Source organism: Vulpes lagopus, chromosome 3, assembly GCF_018345385.1.
Source record: "Vulpes lagopus strain Blue_001 chromosome 3, ASM1834538v1, whole genome shotgun sequence".
NCBI lineage: Eukaryota > Metazoa > Chordata > Mammalia > Carnivora > Canidae > Vulpes > Vulpes lagopus.
Genome location: NC_054826.1, coordinates 141,032,900 through 141,058,710, shown reverse-complemented (window position 1 = coordinate 141,058,710; position 25,811 = coordinate 141,032,900). Strand labels below are relative to the sequence as shown.

At 33.8% G+C, this 25,811-nt stretch overlaps 1 protein-coding gene across 2 annotated transcripts in view; it reads right to left on the bottom strand.

Moving 5' to 3' along the window:
- Positions 1-25,811, bottom strand: part of DPYD (dihydropyrimidine dehydrogenase) — a 798,071-nt gene that overhangs the window by 447,476 nt on the left and 324,784 nt on the right. For both annotated transcript variants that reach the window (XM_041748593.1, XM_041748594.1), the window contains 2 exons: positions 2,762-2,869; positions 770-939 (listed from right to left, as the gene is read on the bottom strand). In XM_041748593.1, coding sequence (XP_041604527.1) covers positions 770-939; positions 2,762-2,869 — 278 coding nt within the window. The remainder of the gene's footprint in view (positions 1-769; positions 940-2,761; positions 2,870-25,811) is intronic.

Sequence of the window (25,811 nt, the reverse complement as noted above, 5' to 3'; positions counted from 1 at the left end):
TGATTTGGATAACATGAGTAATTTATCTTTCTATAAATACATTTTGTTCTTATTCTCAGGACTAATATCCTTTATAAGGCATCATCCTCTGCTAATAGCATTAAAATTTGAGAAGTCCATGGTACATGTACCCAGCCAATGCTTCACCCAAGATTAGTCACCAGTCACTTGTAAGAATGAAATCATTTTAAATCTGTCATTTTAGTAAGTTAACTCATTATTAATTCTAAATAATGCTTACATGAGAGCTCTTAAAAAAAATAAATGGTAATCTCTTTGTTCTATTGGCTTCACAGCAAAATGAACTGACTTTAAGTATAACCAAGGCATATGACTTCGAATGCAGCTTGTAAACTTGGCTTATAGAGAATTCCAAATGTCTCTAATTACCACATTCCCCTAATATCCTACATTTTGTGATGAGTACCTATTGTTCACGAAACGAAAACTTAGCACATTCCACTGTTACTAGTTAAATACAATACATTTCAAAGATACTGACAGCAAGAATAAGAAGCACTCAGTACCGATAAAAATAAATTTTTCATTTTATCCAAATAAAGTATTATAAAATAACTTTCTTTTACTTTGAATGTCTGAATTAGAAGAAAAAAGAAAAAAAACCTTGGTGAGCCTGGAAATTTTTAAATTTGCATTTCACAATTTCAAGAACATTCTAATGATTTAACTAGGAGACTGCACATTAACAGTTTCATCTCCTAAAATCCGTCACATTACAACTCCATATTTTCTGATGGTTCCATTTTACCTCCTCGGGGACAGCTCTTATATTAACAAAGCCTTTTCTGAAGACGATGAACACGCGGCGGGCTCCACAACATAGAGCGGATGTTGCACAGTCAAAAGCAGTGTCTCCAGCTCCGAGTACAATCACGACTCCCCGTATCGATGGCAATGGAGAGTGACAGGCGCACATTCCTGAATGATGAAAGGAAAACCCCATTTTCAAGTAGAGAAACCATTTCTGCATGACAGCTCAAAAGATACTTGTACTCAAAGCAGTGTAAAATTGCATCTTGCAGTTTTCGAGGATGGAGTGTCACTATCAAATTATTCTGCTTCATTGAAAGACAGTTTTATTCCCATTTTAAAAATATGCTCATATATGTAATTTCATAGTCAGTACCTTTAACTTCTTTTTCCTTCTAGAAGGATAGCTACAACACATTTTGAAGAGTTTAGGTCATAACAAACGAATCAATCAATTAAAACATGCTTGGTCAAAGTCAGATATGTGTTTTTAACTTGGTGTCATTAAGTTTCTGTTTGTTAGAAGAAAAAAGTGATCATCATCTGGGTAAACATAATTCACAGCATTTCATGAAAATACTTTATTTAGATATTATTCTATAGGATTTCTAACATATAGCCCCACTATATATCATATTTTAGAAACTTTGAAAATTTATGCACTGAATAAATGCTTTCCATGAAACTGAAGAATTTTTAACAACTGTTTTCTTGATATAGTTAAAATGAACTTTCTCCTTTACAGTTTTTCCCTGGTTTTGTTTGTAAAATAGAGCTATAAAAGAAATATGACTTTCTAAGTGTCCATTTCTCAAGGACATGTATATGGGGATTAGATGTCTATATGAAGATTCTTGTAAAAAAAAGTAAAATGAAGGTTTCTCTATGTGTTAGGTGTCACTGTGTTATCAGACTAAATAAAACTACTGATAAGCTAAATTATTTTATTTATTTATTTATTTATTCGATTTATTTATTTATTTATTTATTTATTTATTTATTTATTTATCAGAAAGAGAGAGAGAGAGAGGCAGAGACACAGGCAGAGAGAGAAGCAGGCTCCATGCAGGGAGCCCGACGTGGGACTCGATCCCGGGACCCCAGGATCAATCCCTGGGCTGAAAGCTAAATTATTATAAATGAAATTATACCATGGGCAGCATATGCCTATAATCTCTGTAAGTGTAATCATTTTACTTGGAAGAGTGCATTTGGAATTACAGTGTACCTGTAATCCTCAAAAATATGTTATATGTACTATGATCTTCCTTAGAAAGAGCTGCAAGTATAGAATCCCCTTCTCCAAGTAGGAGGAAGGTGGAGACAGTAAACATGTTTAGCTATAAACTTCTGCAGAATGATCTAATAGAGAAAGCTTCTTATCTTTTTAGCTTACAGGTTAAAAAAAGTAAGTTTATATCTTTTTACATATAATTAGTTGACTCTCATCCAACCAAAGCATCGGGCTGGTTTACCTTCTGGTTGCTCCTCTTAGGTTGTATGAAGTGATATTATACACAGAGCCTACATACTAGGATCTGTCTATTAAAGTGTTTTCCTTTAACTTCATAAAATTGCTGTCTCTTTCTGCCTGCTTAGACACAAATTATGTAAGATATGTGAAAATTTATCCTATTTTAAAATTAAGGAAAAAATATATAATGTAAGATAGTTCCTAAAATAAAGTTCCTGCTATTTAAGAACATCTTTCACTGTTTGTTTAAGACTCTCACTTTGAAGCAATTTAACATGATGTAGTATATAGACCTCTATATGAAAGAGTGAAAAAATCCTTATGATGATGTTTGATTGAAGAATGAACAAATGGTTGATCCTGGAAAACCATTACATCGTACATGTTTTTAACTTTATATTTGCATAGCAAAAATGGTTTGAGATCTGAACACTGTCCTCCTAAGCCTGGATTTAATACAAATTTATGATACATAAACAACAAAGGCAACATTAAGAATACAAAACAATGTTATACCTGCTTTACTGCTTTTGGCTATCAGTGGCAAAAAGTCTTTGGATGTATAAAATCCATGGTTCTGCGTCAGGTCTTTGAAGATATGGTTTTTATTGGGGTCTGGCAAACCTAAATAATACAAATTTATAAAATCTTGTTAACAGAAGAATGGATTTTTCCTACTGTGTTTTTTTAAAAAGTAGAAAGCTGAGATCATTAAAATAATGTGGTTCCAGGCGGGGGAGAATTCTTATAAGCAGATCAACATAAAAATGTATGTAACATTGTTACAGACCTCAGTGTATACCTTTACTATATAACTAAGCACACATCATATATCATGTATTCAAGTACACATATAGGTATACAGAAACATGGATACATACACATATATGTCCATATAGCATTAAAGGGAAAATCAGGCTATATTAGTTCCTCATGTCATAAATAAAAATAAGTTTCTAGCATATTAGAGTGCTAAATATAAAAAAAATCACAAAACTAAAACACCATATGGATACATATGTATCTAGTTCCTGGTTATGACAGATAATTCTAAGAAAAAATTTAAAAACTTGAAAGAATATATGTATTTTACCACAAAAAAATACTTGATTAACTAGAGCAATATTTTAACTAATTAAAGATCTTTACTATATAAAAAAGTTTCTCAACTTCAGTAACATATAAGCTTCTCAATAGAAACATAAACAATAGATAACAAAATAGAGATATTGAAAAATATAAATAACTTCTAAGCACCAACATTTTAACTAGTAATTTAAGAACTATAAATTAAAACAATGAGATATTATCCTGTTTATTAAGAAGTAAAGGCTTTAAGAAAATTAGACTATGTGGCAAGGTGAAGATGATACTTGTTATACTCTTGATGCAAATAAACATTGGTGCTCAATTTCTAGAAAATAGTTTTGAATTTATACTAAGTAAACACTAAGACATGGAAATAAAGACTTAATGTGCAAAAATGGTCAACACAGAGAGAGAGAATGAGGGAAAACCAAAATGCCAATAAAATGAATAGAACACAATGCAGCCATTAAAATGAATATTTAAAAAAATAACACTGGACTGTAGTCAAAATACAGTGTTAAATGAACTACTAGCAGGATACAAAACTCCATATAGTAGGACTCAAGTTTTATGAAATCTGAATGATGATCATTTCTGGTGGTGGAACTGTGGATAGTCTATTTTTTTCATTATTTCTTTATTTTCTAAAATTTCAACAACATGCATGCACTAAGCACATAGTTAGGAAATAATTACCAAAATTCTGAAAAGAAAATGAATAGCAGACTAAATTTTTTCAAAGCATAAACAAAACAAATCTTATAACAATCACTGCCCCCCAGCCCCTCGCACTACCATAGAAGAGTAGAATTAATTCATCTCAATTCCACAAATGCAGGAGAAAGCTTATACTTTAACTTTACTTACTTCCCCAAACTCTGGGTTATCCTAGAGAGGTAAGATTTCATTTTATTGTTAAGTGAAGAGCAATGAGTAGTTGTGGTGGACATCTAGAGTAATAAGAATGGCCCAAGAATGACTTAGGTACGATAAGGTAGATGTCATATGAAATCTGAAAGCTGAAGGTGTTTGTGGAATGAGTGGAAGTGTAACCAACAAGAGACTGCTGTTTCCCTTCAAATTAAATCAAACATTTTCCTTCCCTGTACAGCATGACTTCCTCTCAAATATTTGCCCTTTGCTCATAGATTATTAGTTTAAGATCACTTGTTATTAAAAGTATTTTATTTATCTAGGAAGGTGAGGCAAGTCACTTGACTTATCTTTGGTTTGGCTTCTTTTTTTTTTTCCTTATAAGTTTTTACTTAAATTAACTGGAATGTTAGTTAACATAGTGTGCTTTGGCTTCTTTATAAATGAAATGTGAGAAGACTGTTTCCTCATTTTCTGACATAAAGGATTACTCTTTAGGTATATTTATAACATGGAAACTATTACATAAATGTGTGGTTATCTATATAATTCTTTAGAAAGATTGGGATAGAGAAGTCACAGTTACATAAAAATAGCTGAATATGTACTTGAAGACTCTAATAACAAAACAATTTCTCTTGAAAGCTATTAAAAATGACTATAGTTTTAGCTACACCTGGTTAGTCTACCCAATACATACATATGCTACATACCAAAATTTAAATAAGGACCTGCCTCCCCTCTTTTATATACCACTGTATGACAGAGATAGCATATGTTCTATAGCACTTCATTTTCCTGTAAAAAAAAAAAATCACACACAAGAAAAATAACCTGCAGTGCTATGAAATATCAAGGAGATATGATAAACAAAAGTCTTTAAAGCAGATCAAAAACAAAGCACAGAAAATGCATGTGGCAGATAAAAGTTCCACACTTACTGTCAATGAGGTCTAAAATCCTCCCTTTACTGACTCCTAATCTGAGGTTTTTTCATTACTTGCCATGGTTAAGGCAGAGAGGGAAATTTATATCTGTGATTACTTTCTATAAACCCATTGCTAAAATGACTTCTTGGGGTGCCTGGGTGGCTCAATTGGTTAAGAGGCTGCCTTGGGCTCAGGTCATTATCTCTGGGTCCTGGAATCAAGCCCTGTGTGTCAGGCTCCCTGCTTAGCGGAGAGTCTGCTTCCTCTCTGTCTACATCTACCTCTCCTCCTCCTCCTGCTAGTGCTCTCTCTCAAATAAATAATAATAAAAATTTTAGAATAAAATAAAGAAAAATAACCTTTAAAGAAATCCAAGACATTCTTATCGAATACACCACTGGATCTATGGAGAAGACTTTTCCTATCCTGCAAGGACTATTTTACAAGAAAAAAGCTTCGGTAAAATTTAAATTTCATTTTTCTCACTTGGATCAAGAGATTGACAAGGACAAGTGAATTTCCTGTGCTTTTACTCCATTCTGCATTTATCCCTCTAAAGATTTAACATTTACTGGATCAGATTCTTTCTGTAGGTGTTCAAGAGGGCACCGGTTAGATGTCCTGACTTATGGATAATGGCTTTAAGGAGAGAAAAAAAAAATGAGTCAGAAACTGGACAGGCTCATAATGTTATTCCTGTAGTCTATTTAGCCACACCTCAGGATACACATATTTTTAAAGTCTCAAGGTCCATTGAGCTCTTCTTGGCCATGTGGGTGACAGGTCATCCCTTATGACCTAGGGCAGCACATCTGAAGCTCTCCTCACAGACAGTTTGGTAGTCTGGCCCAGCTGGCAAAAGTACCCTAGCATCTGCTAACCATGATGCTGTGCAGTGATTAAGAGCAGGACCTTTGTCATTAGCCAGACTTGGTGTGAGGTCTTCCTCTCCCATTTACCAGCTCTGTGATCTTGTGTGAGTGCCTGTGATTATATGTACTTAGATAGACTATCAAATGATCTGATCAAGCACTAATCTATGTATTGTCATGAAGGCATTTTGTAAATATGGTTAACATCTATAATCAGTTGACTTTAAGTAAAGGAGATTACCTTGACAATGTGAGTAGGCCACATCCAATCAGTCAGTGGAAAGCCCTTAATAATAAAGCTGAAGTTTCCCTGAGGAAGAAGAAATCCTGCCTGCAGGCCCAGCCCACAGATTTTGAATTTGCCAGCTCCCACAATTACATAAGCCAATTCCTTGAAATAAATTCTATAATATGATATATCTAGATCTATATGTCTCTTAATGATTCTGCTAGGGACAACAGTTATCTTCTTTCATTGATGTGAGATTTAAAGGAATCTATCCATCTGTCTTAAGCATTGAGACTGCATAGTCAATGCTCACTAAACATTAGCTATTAATATTAAGATAGATTTATTTATTATGTAGTTTATCAATTCCGTCAAATTTCACATCTTATGGCAAGGAAAGAAAAGAGTTTAAAGTATTAAGCCTTAGCAAATTTAAACAAAGTGCTACAAAAGAAAAAAAAAAGAAAAATGAAGCAATCTTAAGTGAAATATGAAAGATAATGAAACTTGCAAATACCCATCTATCAAAGAAGATTTCCATGAGAGTAGGTGGCATATTAATAAATAAGGTATGTGTCTCTATCAGAATGATTTCAAAATGACGCTGAAATGACTTTTTAATTCACCTTTCAGTGGGAAGAAGGAGGTTTATGAATAAAGAAGAATTGACAAAGATTTGACAAACAAAACAGCTCAGCTTATTAGATGTACAGTGTTCTCTGTCTTTCAAGAAGGCCAGATAGTTTCTATGTTTTCCTAGAATAGTTAATGAAGTTTTTGGTGTTTCAACATGTATCTATACAAAGGAATAATACCACCTTATGAACTACTGCAAAAATGGGGCACCTGGGTGGCTCAGGGGTGGCTCTGCTTTCGGCTCAGGTGATGATCCCCGGGGTCCTGGGAGTGCATCCCGCATCAGGCTCACTTTTGGGACCCTGCTTCTCCCTCTGCCTGTGTCTCTGCCTCTCTCTGTGTGTCTCTCATGAATAAATAAATAAGATCTCAAAAAAAAATTGATCTCAAAAAAGGATTATTGCAAAATGATAATTTTCAGCTTCTCCTAAAATAAATGTCTGCTTATATTACAGAAAGTCTAATTAAACATGTATTGATGATTTATATTATAGTCACTGTTCTAAATGCCTAGCATATAGGTGGTTTTCATACATTCATTTAATTCTCAAAACAATTCTATGAGACAACTGACATTATTTTCCGCATTTTTTTTTTATTTTCTGCATTTTTTGAGACACATACAGGTTCATAAGTAACTTTGCCAACAGTCACAGAACAAATAAGTAGCAAGCAGTACCAATTTCTAACCTGGACAGTCTGGTTATACAGTCTATGTGTTAACTTCAAAATGCTGCCTTTTTCATATAAAATGTTATAATTAAGCCCTGTTTTAATGTACTGCTACTTAACAAGTGATATCTAAATCATTTAACATATATGCATTTAATGCCTCACTGCAAGGCTAACGATACACACAGCACAGAATGTGTCTGTGGCCAGGTTCCAATCTAGTGGTAGAGAAAAGATAGGCTGCTTTTCTAAGCTGTATCTTTGTTTTGTGATTATTTTCTCTAGTACAATTCCTTTTTGAATTGTTTTCCTTCTTAAGTGTATTCCTCTTGGGTATCTGCTGGTTATTTTTCCAATATTTGATATTCTTTGAAATATGTATCTCTGCTTTGTTTCCAAAGCACCTCTCTGGAACAACTATAGAATAAATAACAGCAGTGTATATAATAAATTTTTGTGCTCATATTAAGTTCTGCACAACTTCAATGAACCTTAATAGGATATTAAATATTCTGTTTCATGTCCTCATCTAGTATGTATTGAAGGAGAAAGAAAGAAGCTTTTAAGGCTGGGTTTTCACAGATATGGTAGGACATGTTTAAGAACTCCCGAGAGCTTATAATGTCCACCTGTGTTACTTCACGGGCTCACTTATTTGGTGTTAATTGAATGGAACAAGCATTCATGTGATGCCTCTCATTCTCAGTGGCATCACTTGAATGACAGCTAAGCCGTCCTGGGAAAGACAGTGATCAGATACACCCATCACTGGAGAAAGCCTCACGAATCCCACAGACATAGAGAGAACACTGAGAGACTGTCTCAAGTTCCTGGCAAAAGACTATAGCTTACTGAAATGGGCTCACAGAAACGGGGAGAGAGCATACCAAACTCTCTACAGGTATATCAATTCTTGTTATTCCACACTAGTGTTTTTTCAGTAAGAAGATGTTAGTAGACAAATAAAATCCCACTGATTATGTCACTATTCACAAGTGGCTAAAAACAGAATATTGAGTCTAATGGCAAATGTCCTAAGTTTTTCACTTTTTCAAGTACTTTTGTACCTGAGATTTCACTTTCTTGTCACAGAAGAAAGCATGTTGTGTGCTCACAGTCCTCATTCCCTAAGCCTACCTTGGGAAACAATGCTACAGGAGGAAGAACACTGAAATGTGAGATTACACATGGGTTCATTAAACAAACCCTAACCGAAGCTATCTACCTCAGCCTATCTACCACAGCCATCCATGCATGTCCTTGTAAAAGAAATGTGCCTGTGTAAACATTGCTTTTCTTTATTTTGGTTACTAGACCTTTTAAAAAATCTTAATGTCAACTGACTTCTGTCATTATTGGTAAACAGAGTATATGAGTAAGAGCAAAACCTCCTAAAGTCAGACTTTCTGCATTAAAATTCTAGTTTTAGCACTTACTAGCTATTATGACCTTGGGCCAGTAAATTACTTTTTCTGAGCAACAGAGACCTCATCATATGATTGTTAGGAGAATAAAATGAATACAAATGGGAAGCTCTTTGCACAGATATGAAAGGTTTCCTTTTATTTGCATTTTCTCCCTTAAAAAAGCCTTTGTTTGATATGATAAAATGATACATTTGGATAGATGTAAATTAAATGTTCATCTAATCCATGATATACACAATTAATATTATTACACATTTAAGTGGTCAATATTGGGCAGATTGATATCAGAGTCCACAAAACGTAGCAACCTTGGCTAGAATAAAAGACTCTGGCCAAACCAGGGTATTCTGACCTCATTCATTGTACAGATTACAATGGACTCAAACCACATGTGTTTCAAGATCAGGAAAGTAGCAAGATTAAGACCCTCTAATGTTTAACTTGGCATTCAAATAGGAGTTTAGAGTAACATCATGACTCCAAGAGCACTGACCTAGGAGTCTGCAGAACTGGGTTCTAGTGTCACTATTTCTCCTTTCTAGCTGTACTCAGATAAAATTACTTAATACTATGGTCCTCAAATTCCTTGATTTTAGAATGAAAATAACTCTCCCTAACGTATAGAGTTGTTCTGAAAATTAGAAAAGTGCACATAAAAGCACTCTGGTCAATCTAAAACACCATTGAAATGTAGTTATTATTACTGTCTTGGGTAAAGTATAAAAACCATGGAAAACAAAGACTCACATGATAAAAAGATTCACAGTAAATACTTCCAAAACAGAAGCTATTGTGAATAACCATAAAAAGATACTTAAGTAGTTATATGTAAGATATGTGAATATAGGAATAAAATAATAAATATATGTATTTATGGATGCACCTATGTATCTAGATGTGTTTCTATACCTATTAGAAAAGGTGAACTACTCTTATATCAAGCCCAAACTGTTCAGATTACAACATAGAAGTAAAATACGCCTTTCAAGGACCTAAGTATTTCAGAATTCCAAAATGGATTATAAAGGTTTTCATCTGCACTTAAAAATCACTTATATGATTCAAAGGATTTATATCTTATTTCCAAGGGACAACAGTGCCATATGGGTTATCATTCTAGGATCTATATATTGACTAGAAAGAGAACAGATCAATGATGTCCTATTGTGCTTCTTTTCTCAATAAAACTCCCTATCTTTTTCCCAACGCCCCACTGTAAATACGTTTAGTTCAGACTGAACTCAGAAAGAATGGAGTGATTCAATATAACACATATGAAATCAGATCACCATGCATCACAATAGTGTTCATTTCATTGATTTTTCAAATCCCCATTAAACATCTGTTTCATGTAACTGCTGTCTAGTTTCTCTCTCAATGTGACCACATGCCTTAATCGTGTGTATCACACAATCGGTTAGAGCATAACAAGATGAAGACTTTAGAAAAATGTTATGAATGAAGTCACCATCTCAAATCATATTTTTTCCCATTACATATGGTATTTTTCTATACAGACACATGTAACAGATAATGAAATCCAGAAGCAAGAGAAGTACTAAGCGTCCATACAATTTTGAAAATCTGATAGATGCAGAATTAAGGTCTTCTTTTGTATTAAGTCATTAAACAGTAAATTTTAAAAAGCCTCAGAGAAGAGAATGAAATAACGAAAGATGATACTTCCTAGTGTTGTTACAGATGTACTTCGGTTCTTTTTTATGACTTCATGTAGAAGATATACACAAATTTTATCACACCAATGAGATCAATTCCTAAACTTTGTATGAGAACTGAATACCGAGCTCCAACTCTAAGTACTATGTACGAGTGAAAAACAATATAAATATGTTAAGAAAGCAATGTATTCACAAGTGGAATAATATGAAATAAACTGAATCTAAGTAGTTAAAAGTTTTCTAGAGAACTTTTAACTTGTCATAAAATATCCAGCAATTCCATATAACAAAATGAGATGATGGTTCACTGTGCATTTTGGTCTCCAATGTTTCATTCCCTTTATACATTTGGAATAAAATAGAGGACAGAGATTATTTTAATTGATAAAATAATGCCCAAGAATTCAAAAAATGGACAAAATATCCTTGAATGTATTTTACATTCTTGACAAATAATTCCTTATACTCAGGATCCATCTTATTTATTTTTCTTTTTATATAAAAGGATCTATGAAAGAACCAAACCAACAAAATACTGTACCAAAAAAAGATTAAGTATTTTTCTTTACACTTTTGTAATATTAAAATTTTCTTATAATTAGCCAAAGTTCCTTTAGTAATTAAATTTTAATTTTAATAGAAACATAAGATCTCGTTAAAATCTCTCTTCTAGAAAAGATATGTTAGTGCAATTTCCTATTTCTGTCACAAAACTCTTCCTAGCACTTTGATTTTTGGTAATATTTATTAAAGCTTTATCTCTTGGACCCCTTTCTCTTCATTTCCCTCTCTTCTCTTTTCTCTGTTTCCAACTCTCATTTGGCTTTTGCTATAAAACAATTTCCTTAAATTTTAATCTTCACATCACGAAGTAAGGGTAAGCAAAAAAAAACCTCAAACAATATGCCTCAGGCAAAGGTTTTTTTCCTTAATGATTGGAATTCTTAGATGTGTTAGGAAATTACTATTTAGGACTATGTAAGTATACTATATTCCAAAGTAAAGAAATCATTAATAATAAAATACTAAAAAGGAACAGTTATATTACAAAATAAATCTACCAGGCTTACAAAGAAAACAAATTTGCAACAGCCACCTGCTGTGGAGATGAGGCAGTAATCTCAACAGCAGGAAATAAAAGGGAAGAGAGGAGAAAAATACAAAAGCACAGACATTAAAAAAGTAATTAAAACACTTATCTCCATCGACATACATAACGAAAAAAAACCCTCAACCAACCACCTAAAAACATACTCTATTGAACTGCACAGCAGGAAATAGCATTAAAGCTGCCACCATAAACACACATTCTGTAGAAGGGAGAAGACCCCTTTAAAAATGTAATCTCAAAAGTATCACTAATGTGTTAATCACCAGTAAAGGTACCATACATTCATTGCATTGTATTAGTTACTTTCTCAAAGGTATTTATAAAAATTGTACTTTAATATTTTTTATTCAAATAAATTCTTAGATACAAGCACTGGTAGCCTTTTAATTTGTAATTGTTTTAGAGAATTTACAACTATATTGTGAGGCCAAGGTATTCTGTATCAAAAACTTTAATAATTTTTAACATAACATGTATTTGGGTGATATAGTTAAACTGTTTCCTTTAAAGCCAAACGGATCCTTGCTATATTATTGGAATAAAATAAGGTGAAACATAATGCAAGAGCCAGGGTCATGGATTAAAACTGAAATGAAAGCTAAGAATCATTTTGAGTTACCCAAGGATGCTCTGGCCTTCAGAGCTCTACAAAGTGAAACAATGCAAGCCTGAGGAAGCAAGTGGCAGACTTTAAAATAAAGATCACGCACTAACTGTGCTTGGTGACTCTCTCAGCTGCTGGAACTTGGTTTCTGTGTCTGTGCAATTCTCCCCAGGCATGTCTGCGAAACAATGGAGAGCTGCTTGCTTCCAAATCAGAAGACCTCCAACAGATTCCTGACTCTGTTACTTATCAGTTATTAGGTATAAGTTTATCTCCAAGTCATTAAACCTCAGCTTATCTCTAAAATGAGAAGAGTTACAAAAATGTATTTTTTTATAAAACTGTGATGCAGACAAGTAAGCATAATATACTCTATATTGTTGAAATAATTTTACAAGTTACAAGAAAATGCAAATTAACATCATAAATATTTATTATACTCCTATGATAATTCTTTTTTCTTGCAATGATACACCTCAGAGTCACTTCACTTTAATTATGCTTTTCCTCTTATACGTAAGCAATACATTTCTGTGCAAATTTATCTTACTCTGAATCACTACTATAATTCTGTAAATTTTACAAGAAAACACCTATCTCAATACATTTTTTTTCAAGAAATCTGCATGATGTGGAAAAAGTTTAATTTATTTCCATCCTTAATTATACATGTAATGTATTTAGTCTTCTTAACATGTTGCTGAGTAAGAGTCTCAAAATTAGAATACTTTTCTAGGAATTCAGGAAATTCCCTGAAGTAATTCCTCTCCAAAAGACATTTTTTAAAAAGATTTTATTTATTTATTTGACAGAGAGTGAGCTAGAGAGCACAAGCAGGGACAGAGGCAGAGGGAGAAGCAGACTCCCCGCTGAGCATTGGGCTCAATCCCAGGACTCCAAGATCGTGATTTGAGCCAAAGGCAGATGCTTCATGGACTAAGTCACCCAGGTGACCCTCCAAAAGACATTCTTGATGGATAGAAATGGTCAACCATTTCTATGGTCAACCAGAAACATGTGATTGACCTTGACCTTCAGTTTGTTCATCTACACAATAGGGAAATAATCTAAAAATGGAGTTCTGAACATTGCCTGAGTTTCTCAAGAAAACCAAGGCTATCAAAAAAGTACATTTTTGCATATGTATTATAGGGGAAGAAGAATTTTTCCTTTAACTGTCTAGGTTTCTTCTAACTTTTCTATTCACCAAATTGACATAAAACAGATTAACAGGATGAAAACAAACTTAATCACATACACACAGGAGCCCCCTCATAGGAATGTGAAACCCACAGGAAGTCAGGCTTATATGCCATCCTGAATTAACTAAAGGAATAGGGGTCTGAGACTCTGAAGGAGAGAAAGATAATTTTGTAGGAAGATGGGAAGAATAAATGTTTGGTAAACAAATGTTTGTCATAGCCTATCACACAGAAACAATGGGACACAGAGAGGAATTTGACCTCCAAGTCCTGCTGAGCAACCCCCACTTCCCACCCAAGAGAGCTAGACCATATTTTTTGTATTTATCTCTAGTGATAATTCTTTTCTTTGGACTAGGCCCTCTAATTTTTTTTATGTAGTTAGGTAGGAAGTAAAAGCTGTTCCAGAGTTTTTTGGGCCTTGACTGATACCAGCTCAAAGTAATCCACATGCCAAAGCGACACATTTTGGGGAGGCCCATTCTGAGCCCCTTCAATATCATTTAACTGTGTATGTGTACCTTTCATTACATTCTCTAAGTGACTCAAAAATGGTTAAAGAATCACATTCACCAAGATTAAATCAATTACTATTTATCCAAGTGCCATTCCAAATGCCCAGCATGTGCCTGTAAATGCCAAAATGCAATGTAATTATCCACACTTGACACTGACTACACACCATGAATAAATTCCATTGTATACAAGAATTTGTAAGTATGTTAGGCCTGATGTAAGAGAAAGTAATGGTTTTGATGTTAAAGATAACTCTGTTCATATAATTACTCCTTTATGTATTAGCTATGTAACCTTGCATAATCACAGTTACTTTAAGTCTCAATTTCCTTATCTATAAAATCTGCTTTATGGGGAGATATTTATTGAGCGCATACTATGCTAGCTAACATACAAGGTGCTAGTGATACATAGATGAACAGTTTCCAATCTAGTGGGAGAAGAACATGTAATCAGAAACTTAGAATAAAGCAAAATAAGCACTATGGTAGAGGGATACATAGGTAAGTAAACAGGAACACATATAAAGCATATTTCACCTAGACTAGACACAAGGATGCTCTAGCTGAGTCTTGAAAGATGAACATTTCCAGCAGTTTAAAAAAAAAAAAAGAAAAAAAAGGGCAGCCCCTGTGGCTCAGCGGTTTAGCGCCGCCTTCAGCCCAGGGCTGGACCCTGGAGACCCAGGATCGAGTCCCATGTCGGGCTCCCTGCATGGAGCATGCTTCTCCCTATGCCTGTGTCTCTGTCTCTGTCTCATGAATAAATGGATAAAATCTTAAAAAAAAAAAAAAAAAGGCAATGATGAGTGGCATTTACAAAGGTATAAAGGGGTAAGACTTCCATCTGACTGGACTAGGGTTTAGGGGAGCAGATAGGAGGGGACAGGGAATAGCAAAATTTAAAATCTGACAAATAGGCAAATACCAGACCATGAAAGATGATGCAAATCACACCAATGAATCTGGATTTTATGTTGAGAAAATACTGCAGGAAATTATATAATCAGCTTTGAATATCAAGAAGGACAAACTGGTAGCAGTGTGTACAACTGATAGGCAGTTGAGAGTGATAGGAGTAGATCATGTAAGGGGATGCTGCAAAACTCCAAATAAGAAAGGAATGCTTACTTTATACTTCTCAACCTGGATTACTAGTTACCTCCATTAGCATGGCATTGCAGGGAGGGTCAACAGCCTTACACAGTGGTGTAGAAACATAGCTTACCCTCCCAGAGCAAGAATTTCACTCAAAGATAAGCAATTTAAATTATGGTGTTTTTACTGGTCATATATGGAGAGAATGAGGAATGAAATGCACATTTTGAATGAAATTTTAATACTTCAAAGAAATTCTCTATATGGCCTCTGAAACTGTGACTCTGGCATTCCCTTGAGGTATGCTTTTACTCTCTTCTCCTATTATAGTAATTTTAATGGGAAAAGAAGACTCACACTGAAATACTGACAGTGGGGATACAGGAGAATAAAAACAGACCCCATCGATATTTAGGAGTTAATTTCAAATAATTTGGTCCCAGTAGTTATACAGAATAGAGGGAAAGACAAGGTAAATGTTAGGCCTAATTTTCTGTTTTGATGGTACCTCAAGGGCGGTGTGCTTGACTAATCCAGTACAATGGAGGAGGAACAAGTCTTAGGGGAACAATGTTGTTCCATTTGGATGTATGTAATGGAGTGTGGGGCATCAAAGAGAGTTGTTCTCTAGATAATAAACAGGTAAAAATTCATGCCTGAAACTCATGAGAGAAATCTGGTCTGGACAAATAGATTTGAAAATTATGATAAAAAAAAGATTGTACTAGAAGTTATGAATGCTAATAAGCTAATCCTATAGTGAGTGTATATAGTAAACAGAAAAGAGGGCTAAGAGTAGAGCACTAGATAACACACCAATATTTAAAGAAGGAAAGAGGAAGAACTCAAATAGATTGAGGATAGATTAAGTCAAGTGAGAGGTGCAGGAGAAAGTGGTATACTGGAAGCCAGGATAAGAGAGGTTTGAGTTCAAACTTCCCTGTCTATAGAATACACATAATTTTTAAAAATTATCTAGTACAATAATATGTACACTACAAAGCACAAAGAAACAGGTGCTCAAAAGAGTAATTTTTCATTTTAGGACTCATCCTTGAATTTTAAGTATAACACAAGGCCACTGACCTACAATTTTAGAAATAATATACCTAAAGGAGATTTACTGAGAGAGAGTATAAAATAGAACAAAAACAACAAAATACAAACACATAAATTTCAACTATAAGAATAAATTTAATTAAATGAGGCAAATCAGAAGAGGCAACAGGATAAACCCTACGCTGATACCCACACTGCAAAGTATTCTAATGGTAATGTAGCCAAAATACAGAAAGATTTTGCTAGAGGAGGACTAGACTACATGCGCTTCCAGGAATCAGTGTTAATGGAGAATATATTCACAATAGAATGTTTTCAAAAAGAAAGAATTAGTCAGTAATGACAGCTCCACGTTAATTAAGTTGGTGTGTGGGTAATATAAAACGGATATAACTTGGCTTATATAATATACATTTGATTAAAACCAATTTTTAGAAGGGCTGCTCTGAAAACTGAAGCTTTGAATTAGGGAAGTGTTGTTCCACCTCTACTGGGTTTGGAAATTCTGCAAAAGGGCACATTCTTGTGTGGTTCACGCTGCAACAAATTTTCTGACCTCTGAAGCAAAACCAAATACTCCCAGGCAGATGAAACGCATGGCCAAAGTAGGAATACCTAGGTTTGTTCTCAGTTCTCTCACCTACTGGCTATGTGATTAGCAAATTAGCCTACTTCCCCATGCCTTATTTTCCTCTTCTGTAAAATTAAGATTTTAGCACCACCTCCCTTGAGCTGAGGTCTTTTGAATCATGAAGTATTATACAGACATGAGAAATTTAGTTAATAATAATTGAAATTATTTTCATTATAATTGGAGCCCATTATATAGGCAAATGGTCTCATCTCTTTTCCTACTACTAGATGAAGAAATTACAGTAACAGTAGATGGTGGATTAATCAGGAAGATCAAACTGAGATTCTGTTTTGCTCTTTGGAAACTATTTAAATTCCCTATGAACTATAAACAAATTCAAAAATTAAATTATACTCAAAAACACCTGTACCACTCTAACTATAGTGTAAAGAGTACATATCTTAACAATATCAATAAAAATCTTACACTTTCAAAAATAAACAAAAAATTGGAATGCCTGGGTGGCTCAGTTGGTTAAGCGTCTGACTATTGGTCTCAGCTGGGGTCTTAATCTCAGGGTGGTAATTTGAGCTCCGTGTTGGGCTCCATGCTGGGTGTGGAGCCTACTTAAAAAAAAAAAAAATCAACAAAAAATAAATTAATTCTATCGTAAACACCTTTAGTTTAATGACAGCAGTCTCTCTCTCTCTTTCTCTTTCTCTCTCTCTCTATATATATAAAGTATGTATATATATATATATATACAGTGTATATATATACACACATGTATATATCACATATATATATATAAATATGATACATGTAATATATATATCACATATAATATATATTTCAGTTTCTGAACTATGATTTCTATCTAATATATGGTTTTAGAGCCATTTCTTATAATTACAAATATTTTCATTTTTAAAAGTAATATTTTAATAAGTTGTTTGAGTTCTTCTTCTAGAGCATGGTGTATGTAAAGCCAATATCAATAATTTAATCTAGTCCAATAAGTTTTACATTGTAGCTCCAATGGACTCTTTTATAACCCTAACTGTTATCTTGCCAATGTGTTCTATAGATTACGAAGAAAAAGAGAGAAAATGTGTTTTAGAAAATCTTTCTACTACCAACTGTCTTAAGTGTAGGCTCAGTAATAATATTTTAAGAGTTTATACTTGTAGAGTGTTTTATTAAAAATATTTCTTGTATATTTGAGCCCCATGAAAACTCTATCAGCTAGACACCTTTATGACCATTTAAAGATGAGCAAACTGAGGTTGAAGGCAGTAAAATAAGTTTTCTAAAATCTCATAACTAGTAAGTGTTTAAGCCAAATTTAATTTAATAAAAACTCTTTAAAGATAGTGTTTCTTCCACCATTACATAAAATATATATTCAGGATAGCATATAATCTTTATTATTAGAGAAAAATAAAAGAAGCTTGAACCTAGTCTTTGAAAATTTAGTTTTCAATGATCTGTGGCACCTTTAATTTTCTGAATGTTAATACAGTAGTTTTATTCACCAGAAAGAAAAAAAAAGGCTTTAAAGATTAGTAGGTAATTATTCACATATCATCCCACCTACACTACAGTTTCAAATGATTTTAGGTAAACTATGCCTACTTAAATTTAAATGATGTCTTGTAAAAGGATCTTCTAAGCACTATTCATTTGTTTGAAGCACAGATCTACAATGACAAACCTATCATCAATTCATTTTGGTGAAAGGGTAATAATTAAAGCGTTATTTTCCTTCTTTCATTGCAAGTCATTTGACCTATGTTAAATCAACTATCAAATTTTCATTCATTATTTCTATGTGAAGGACTTTGCCAGCTCAAAAAGTATAAATCTTCATTTGTCAAACTTAAACTATACCTGTCCCAGTTGCTATCAGGGCTCATAGCTTTTATCCCTTAAAAATAGCAAAATATTGTCAAGTCACACAACCTCCCCACAGCCTCAGATGACCCCTGAAATCAATAATATTTGTAACTTGTAAGTGCACTGTTAAGGAGAACAGAAGGCAAGTGCTGTCCTCGTTAACCACATTGAGCTGTGATACTACAGCTGACTCCCTTGTGTGGCCTGTGATCAATTTTAATCTCCTGACCAAGAATAAAAGAATGCAGACTCCTGATTCTGGATTCATCTTGAAAGGAGATTATAGATTTGTATGTCTGCAGTGGGAATGAAAGATTTAATTCAACTGGCATTCCAGGAAAGAATACATCTAAACTATCATTCCTCTTCATTACCCTCACTGCTTTCAGGGTCCTCTATTGACAGAACTAAATACTGAAAAATGTGTATACAATGGGTTAAAAAGCAAAGCTATCTTTGTGGGCATATGATCAACTAGCTACAAGAGAGACACACCACAGTGGTTTGTTTTACTGCTACAGGATATGAAGTGAAGTTACCTTTTCCATCTCAAATTTCTTTATAAAGATTTAATTTTGTGCCCAATATGTTCACGTAAAAACCTTTATTTTTAAGCAATAAAAGAATGCATTGCTTTCTAAAATAATGATTAGTTGTTTCCAAGCATATATCCAGGTTCACTGGCACATTTGGGGGGATTTAAAATGCAAACTGACTCTGATGTCAAAAAGAGAAAATACACCAGTTTAATATTAGTTTTACATCTCAATCTATACATATCTTCCTCCCCTCTCCCTCCCTCATTCTCCCTCTCTTTCTGTATGTATACGATAATGTGTATATATACATATAAATATATATGACAATCATTTATACATACATTCAGATATACTGTTTTTTCTTTAAAGATAAAAAAAGATATTTTGTTGTTAAAAGTAGAATGAATATAAGGTGTTCTAGGGATTTAAAGAGACAATCCATGTAACTATAATTTGAAAATTTCATAATTACTGTAAAATAGGTTTTCAGTACATCAGATAAAATTTCCCATTCCACATCATTACCATCATCTTGTAGCAGTTTTTGAGCATTCACAACGCAACATGTATAGTGATAGATTAAAAAAAAAAAAATGGTGGTCAAGTCATGGACTCCAGAGCCACAGCCTAAATTCCTGACTGCTATTTTCCAGCTGTATGATCTTGAGCACATTAATTAACCTTTTCCACAGGCCCCTCATGTATAAGACAGACATAAGATAATTAATAGCACTGAGCTTATTGGGGCTTTTGTAGGGAGTAAATGAGAGAATATAGGAAAGCATAGAAATGTTTATGGTACTTAATCGGCACGAAATAGGTGTCAGCTATAGTAAAATGTATTGTACTTCCCTTATTCATTCAATTCTAACCATTAAGTGCTCTGTTTCAAGGACAATGCCAGGAAACAAAGATGAGCAGAATACTCAATATGATGTTGACGAATTGTTTAACTTTGGGCATTAGCCTTCTTACTTGCAAAATTAAAATACTAGTATTTGTCTTGAAAGACTTTTGTGAGGATCAAAAGAAATTATGTAGAGTGCCAATCATAATGCCTTCTACATATAAAAGATGTTCAGTAAATGTTTACTAAATGAAGGAACAAAGAACTGGGTGGATGGAAGGATACATGGATGGATGGATATATGCTATGCTTCAGGTCAGGGAAAAATAAGAGCAGATCAATCAGGCATCAGCTCAGAGCACACATTTATAAGTAAAATTAAAATCATACTAGACTAAAAATCTGAAATACAACAGGTAACTTGAGGTTTTACATGAACTTCTGGCAAAAAGTACATTTATCTTGTTTCCTCTAACACAGAAATCAACATACAGTGAAAATGTAAAAAAAAAAAAAAAATTTTTTAAAAAATATATGTTCCTTTCACAGGAGCTGTCTTATCCTTGTTTATTAATTGTGTAACAGACTCACAATTCGAAAAGCCCAAACTTGGTAGTGGTAGTCAACTGATATTCTAAAACCATTTTACCAGGCAAGGGTGATTTATTTTATCATTTGATTTTTAAATATTTAATGTAGTCCATGAAAATTTGATTGGTTAAAAAGTTTCTGAAAAGAAAGCAAGAAAATAAAGAGGTGGGAATCACTTTGACATTTTTATTTTAAGAACAATGACTTTGCTTCTGCCAACAGAAGTGAATTAGTAATGGAGTCTGTTTCTCTGTGAATTTGAGTAATGAACATTTGTATTATTCTGTCTCTTAAAATTAATATTAATCAAATAGTTAAAACACATATATTGATTTGAAAACATAATAACATTTAAACCTATCTAGTGTGCCAGTCCAATCAAATCCCATTCCATATACACTCAGAGTTGATCAGTCTTTGTGGTTTTTTTTTTTAAGATTTTATTTATTTATTCATGAGAGACACAGAGAGAGGCAGAGACATAGGCAGAAGAAGCAGGATCCTTGTGGGGAGCCTGATGCTGGACTTGATCCTAGGACCCCAGGATCACAACCTGAGCCAAAGGCAGAGTTCAACGACTGAGTTCCAGCTGGCTGTCCTATGAGGGTAATACCACCAGCCATTCATTTTTTTCCATAGGTAATGCCATGCTAAATGTAAAAGTATAATGAGAAAGAAACCAAGATTGTTCCAGCATTTGAAATGGGAAAGAAATTGGTGAATATCAGACCTAGTCAAGCGGTGAGGACAAAGATAAATCTAATCACTGTGTTCAAGTAAAAGATACCTAGAACCGAGTGGAATAGCATGATATTCAGAGACCAGAGCTGGCACAGATCAATAAAGGCACAGGGAAGAGGGAAAGAGACTGGAACTAGAGCAAAATAAAACTTTTTCTTGAACACTGATTAGTTCAGGGAAGCTTTCATGGAACCAAAAACAGTTTTTTTTAGATATCTTAGAAGTACTATAGTATCTGATAAAAAACATAATATAAATTTACTATTATAAATGCCTACTTATATATATAAAACTTTGGGGAGACCCAACTCATCCATTAACTAAGGACAAACTTTACATATGTGTGTGCATGTATATAGGTGTGTAATATATATTATATACGTACACACACATGTTCACCAACTTATCTACAGATATGTAAGATTTATATGTAACCATATATCTGTATGCTATGTATGTAAATGTGCATATTTGTTAAAATAAGCTGTGTGCTTTATGAAAAAATAAGACAATTTATTGACTTATATGGGTCCCTTTAACAACTCAAAAACCACTCACAAGAATCAGCAGATACAACTGCTTTAGGTAGAATAGTCTCTCCCCTTTCCAACCTTTATCTCCAACTCTCTTCTTTCCTAATAGGGTAGAAATCACTAAGAATCCATTGGCTGCCATTACTGAAGGTGAATTAAGATAACCAGATAAATTAGGGATAAACCAACCACCACAGCAGGTTAAGTTTTAGCCAAATAACTGAATGCTCATTCACCACCAAGCTATTTATAGCTGATGTACCTCCTGATTGGTCTGTGCCTATGCTCTGCTAGTTAGTCAATATTTGAATGTCACTCCTGGGATCCAGCCAAATTAAAGTGAACATGAGGATGAGAAGCCAGGAAATATTTTCTAAGCTAACATGGCAACCAAGGTAAATCTGGGTGAGGTGAGGTGGGGGTGGGAGTAACAGAGAAATGAAAAGACACAGAAATATTATCCCTTTCCTCTTTTCAAAATATATAATGAAATCTCAGAATGTACCTATTATTCACTGAATCCCTAATCATCCCTTCTAACAAATAGAAGTAAATATTCCCAGAGCTTTGTTGTTAACATGACTTTCTGACTAGAAAAAGCATGAATGGCTTATCTATTATTTGGACCATCATGCCATATATATAGGGTATATCCCATCTCCACAGATCTATCCCTAAAATCTGCATTTACAGTAAATAGTAATACAAGCAGAAAGGGGAACACAAACCAATTTACTCCAGTGTTATATTGTTTAAGTTCAGCATATTAATGCAATATGATATTGTCTCTGCAGAGTTTCATTTCACATGATAAAAGAAACAAGAAGCATCTGATCAATAAACAGAAAATCAAGTTATATATTCCCGCTAGGTTTCTCTAACAAGGATTAATCTCAGAAATGTTGGTGCATGCCTAATGCTGTGGCTTTTAATCCTCTCACACCAGTGGGTCTAAAATACTTGCTATTAGCACTAATGTAAAAAGAATTAATACTTTACATATGGCTATCCACTTTACTCAAATGAAGGGGTTAATGGTAAAATAAGCCTTTAAGGATGTAAATGATTCCTCCCATGAGGCTGGAAAATAGCTCAAGTGTTTTTCATTTAAAATTATTAACATATAGAAACATTATTATCTCTGCAGTTAATATGCACCTCACTGAAAATCTCATGGTCTACAAAAATTAAGGAAAGTAGCAACCTTAATGAAGTTATAAAATGTATATCATTTATTAAGCAGCAAATTATATCTTTAATTTTGGCTTTAATATATCTTTAATTTTAGCTTAATGATTATATGAAAAACATCTTCCAAAACCCCAGGACAAATCATGCCATGGCAATAGGGTTATTTCCTTCTACCCACTACCATTCACCCACCCCCAGTGCTAAACAAGGTTGTAATTAACCTCAAACTTCCTTTCTATGAGCATGTACTTCTCTGAAATACTGAGACAATCAAGGGCACAACGACACTATATGAATGTTTTTCCATTAAGAGTTTTGTATCTAATTTTGACACATTTTTATTGATTAATGTTGAGTATTGAACAATCTAGTGAATGCTATGAATCAAATTTCCATTGCTTCTTGAAAATGTGAAATGTTAAAATCAGAAGGCCGAAGCTAAGTTAGGCCATTATTTGTCTTCCCTCTCTCCCTCTTCCCCTCCTTTTTTCCCCCTTCCTTTGATTCTTTCCTTCTTTCGACAAATATTTATTAAGCAGCCCTGATAAGATAGGCACTGTTCTCTTGTGGGAAAAATTCATCCAGATTTGTTTAAATCATGTACTAATTTAATGTAAAGTTTATTTGCACAATCAGAACATAATTTCAGTTGTCAATAGTTGATAGAGTGTAAGTCTGAAAACTCTCTTTCCCAAGGAAAAATATTTTATGTCTTAGTAATTCCAGGGGACAAACTCCTGGTTCAGTGTGCTCAGAGAAATCAATCATACTTCTCTGAAAAATGATTAGGAAAAAGTAGGCATGTCACTAAAATCTTCAGTAATTTTTTTCTTATTCATCTCATGTTAACACAATGTTGATCACCTGTTTTATATAAGCTATTAAATAGTTTCAATCACAAAAAGGCAGACCGCATTTAGATGTTATATCTAGAAATTTGGATTATATACCATTTCTCATTAAATAACCTAAGACAAATATGATCAATGTTTCTCACTATGTAGCAGGTTAAGGTAAGGAATGAGTCAGCTGGAGGAGAGATCCCATGATGTTGGAGGTGAGTGGGAAAGGAGTAGAGAACAGAGGAGAAAACATGATGATATGTGCTGGTAACTCTGTCCAAAACATCTGTTTCCAATGCCTAACTGCCAATGTATGTCTAAATCTGTCCACTTATCTAATATATATCTAATAATTAAAATTACAACTAGAAAGTGTCAGGATATAAACTCACATAATGAATGAATTTTATGCACAAAAGATATGATATATAAATATGATAATAAGTAACACTAGGTATTACACAGCAATAAACACCACTACTCAGTAAAGGAACAAGTATAGGAAAGAGGAAAAAACGAAATTCTTTGAACATACAGAAAATGATATCACAGAGCCAGAAACTACCAGCACCGTAAAAGGGTAGCTACACTATATTATCTGTGTACACATACAACATTTTAATTGTCTTTGAATTTTAGTTACTAGATTTTCTTTTTCTCTATCTCAGGAAGAGCCAGAGAGGGCTAGACCTTACTCATAATCCCAGCAGTATCTCTCATGGGGTTGATATTCAAATAACAGATACATGGAAATTTTATACAGCACCCACATAGTTCCACTCATGGTATTGAAATACAGTGATTTAAAACAGAATAAGTGTTTTTAAGTGAGTCAAATATTTAAGGTTGATTTAAATTTTTAAAAAAGTTTTCTAACACGATGTATCAAACAAGAAACAGATTTCACACAAATCGGGATAACTTCAGGAGATTTTATTTACCAAAAACAAAACAAAACAAAACAAAAAAACAACAAAAACAAAGGGTGGGTAAAGTGCTAGGGAATTATAAGTGATAGAGGATTGGGGCTAGAAGAATTAATCTGACATCAGTGTTTCTCCAGATAATCTAAGTATGTCTATTGTATGTTTTCAGTAGTTCAAGAGTTACTGTAGTAGATATTATAGTAAATCACATTTGAACACATTAAGGTGATTTCCCCCATAAGTATGACAGAGTAAAATCAAACATAGAAACTTAACTTTGTAATTTCCTATGATAGGGAACCAGGAGCATCTTTTGTTCTAATATTTAGTCTTTGAAATGGAATGGAATTCCTGAAACCCTTCTAATTTTCTTGGTGATAGAAATATCTTTTGTTCTAATGAGTTAACTCTGGGTGGGCTCCTGGATGGCGGCTAGTCCCCAGAAGGACCAAGCCATGATTTAGAAGCTTGGAATTTTTGGCCTTTCCTTCCATTCTCTTGAGACAGGAGAAGGGCTAAAATGAAGTTAATGATCCATCATGCCTATGGGACGAAGGCTCCGCCAAACCCCCAGGTAGGTGAGTGAACACATCTACATACCAGGATGGTAATATGGGTACAGAAGCTCATGCACTTGGGACCCTCTCAGACTTTGTCCTCTATATCTCTTCATCTGACTGGTCATCTGTATCCTTTATTATATTCTTGAACACACTGGTAAATGCAAGTAAGGATTCCTCTAAATTCTGTGAGGCACTCTAGCAAATTAATCATACCTGAGAAGGTGGTGGCGGCAAACTCTGATTTGTAGATAAGTCCTACAGAAGTTGTGGGTAACCTAGGACCTACTACTTGAATTTAGTATCTGAAGTAGGGTGAGGAACAGTCTTG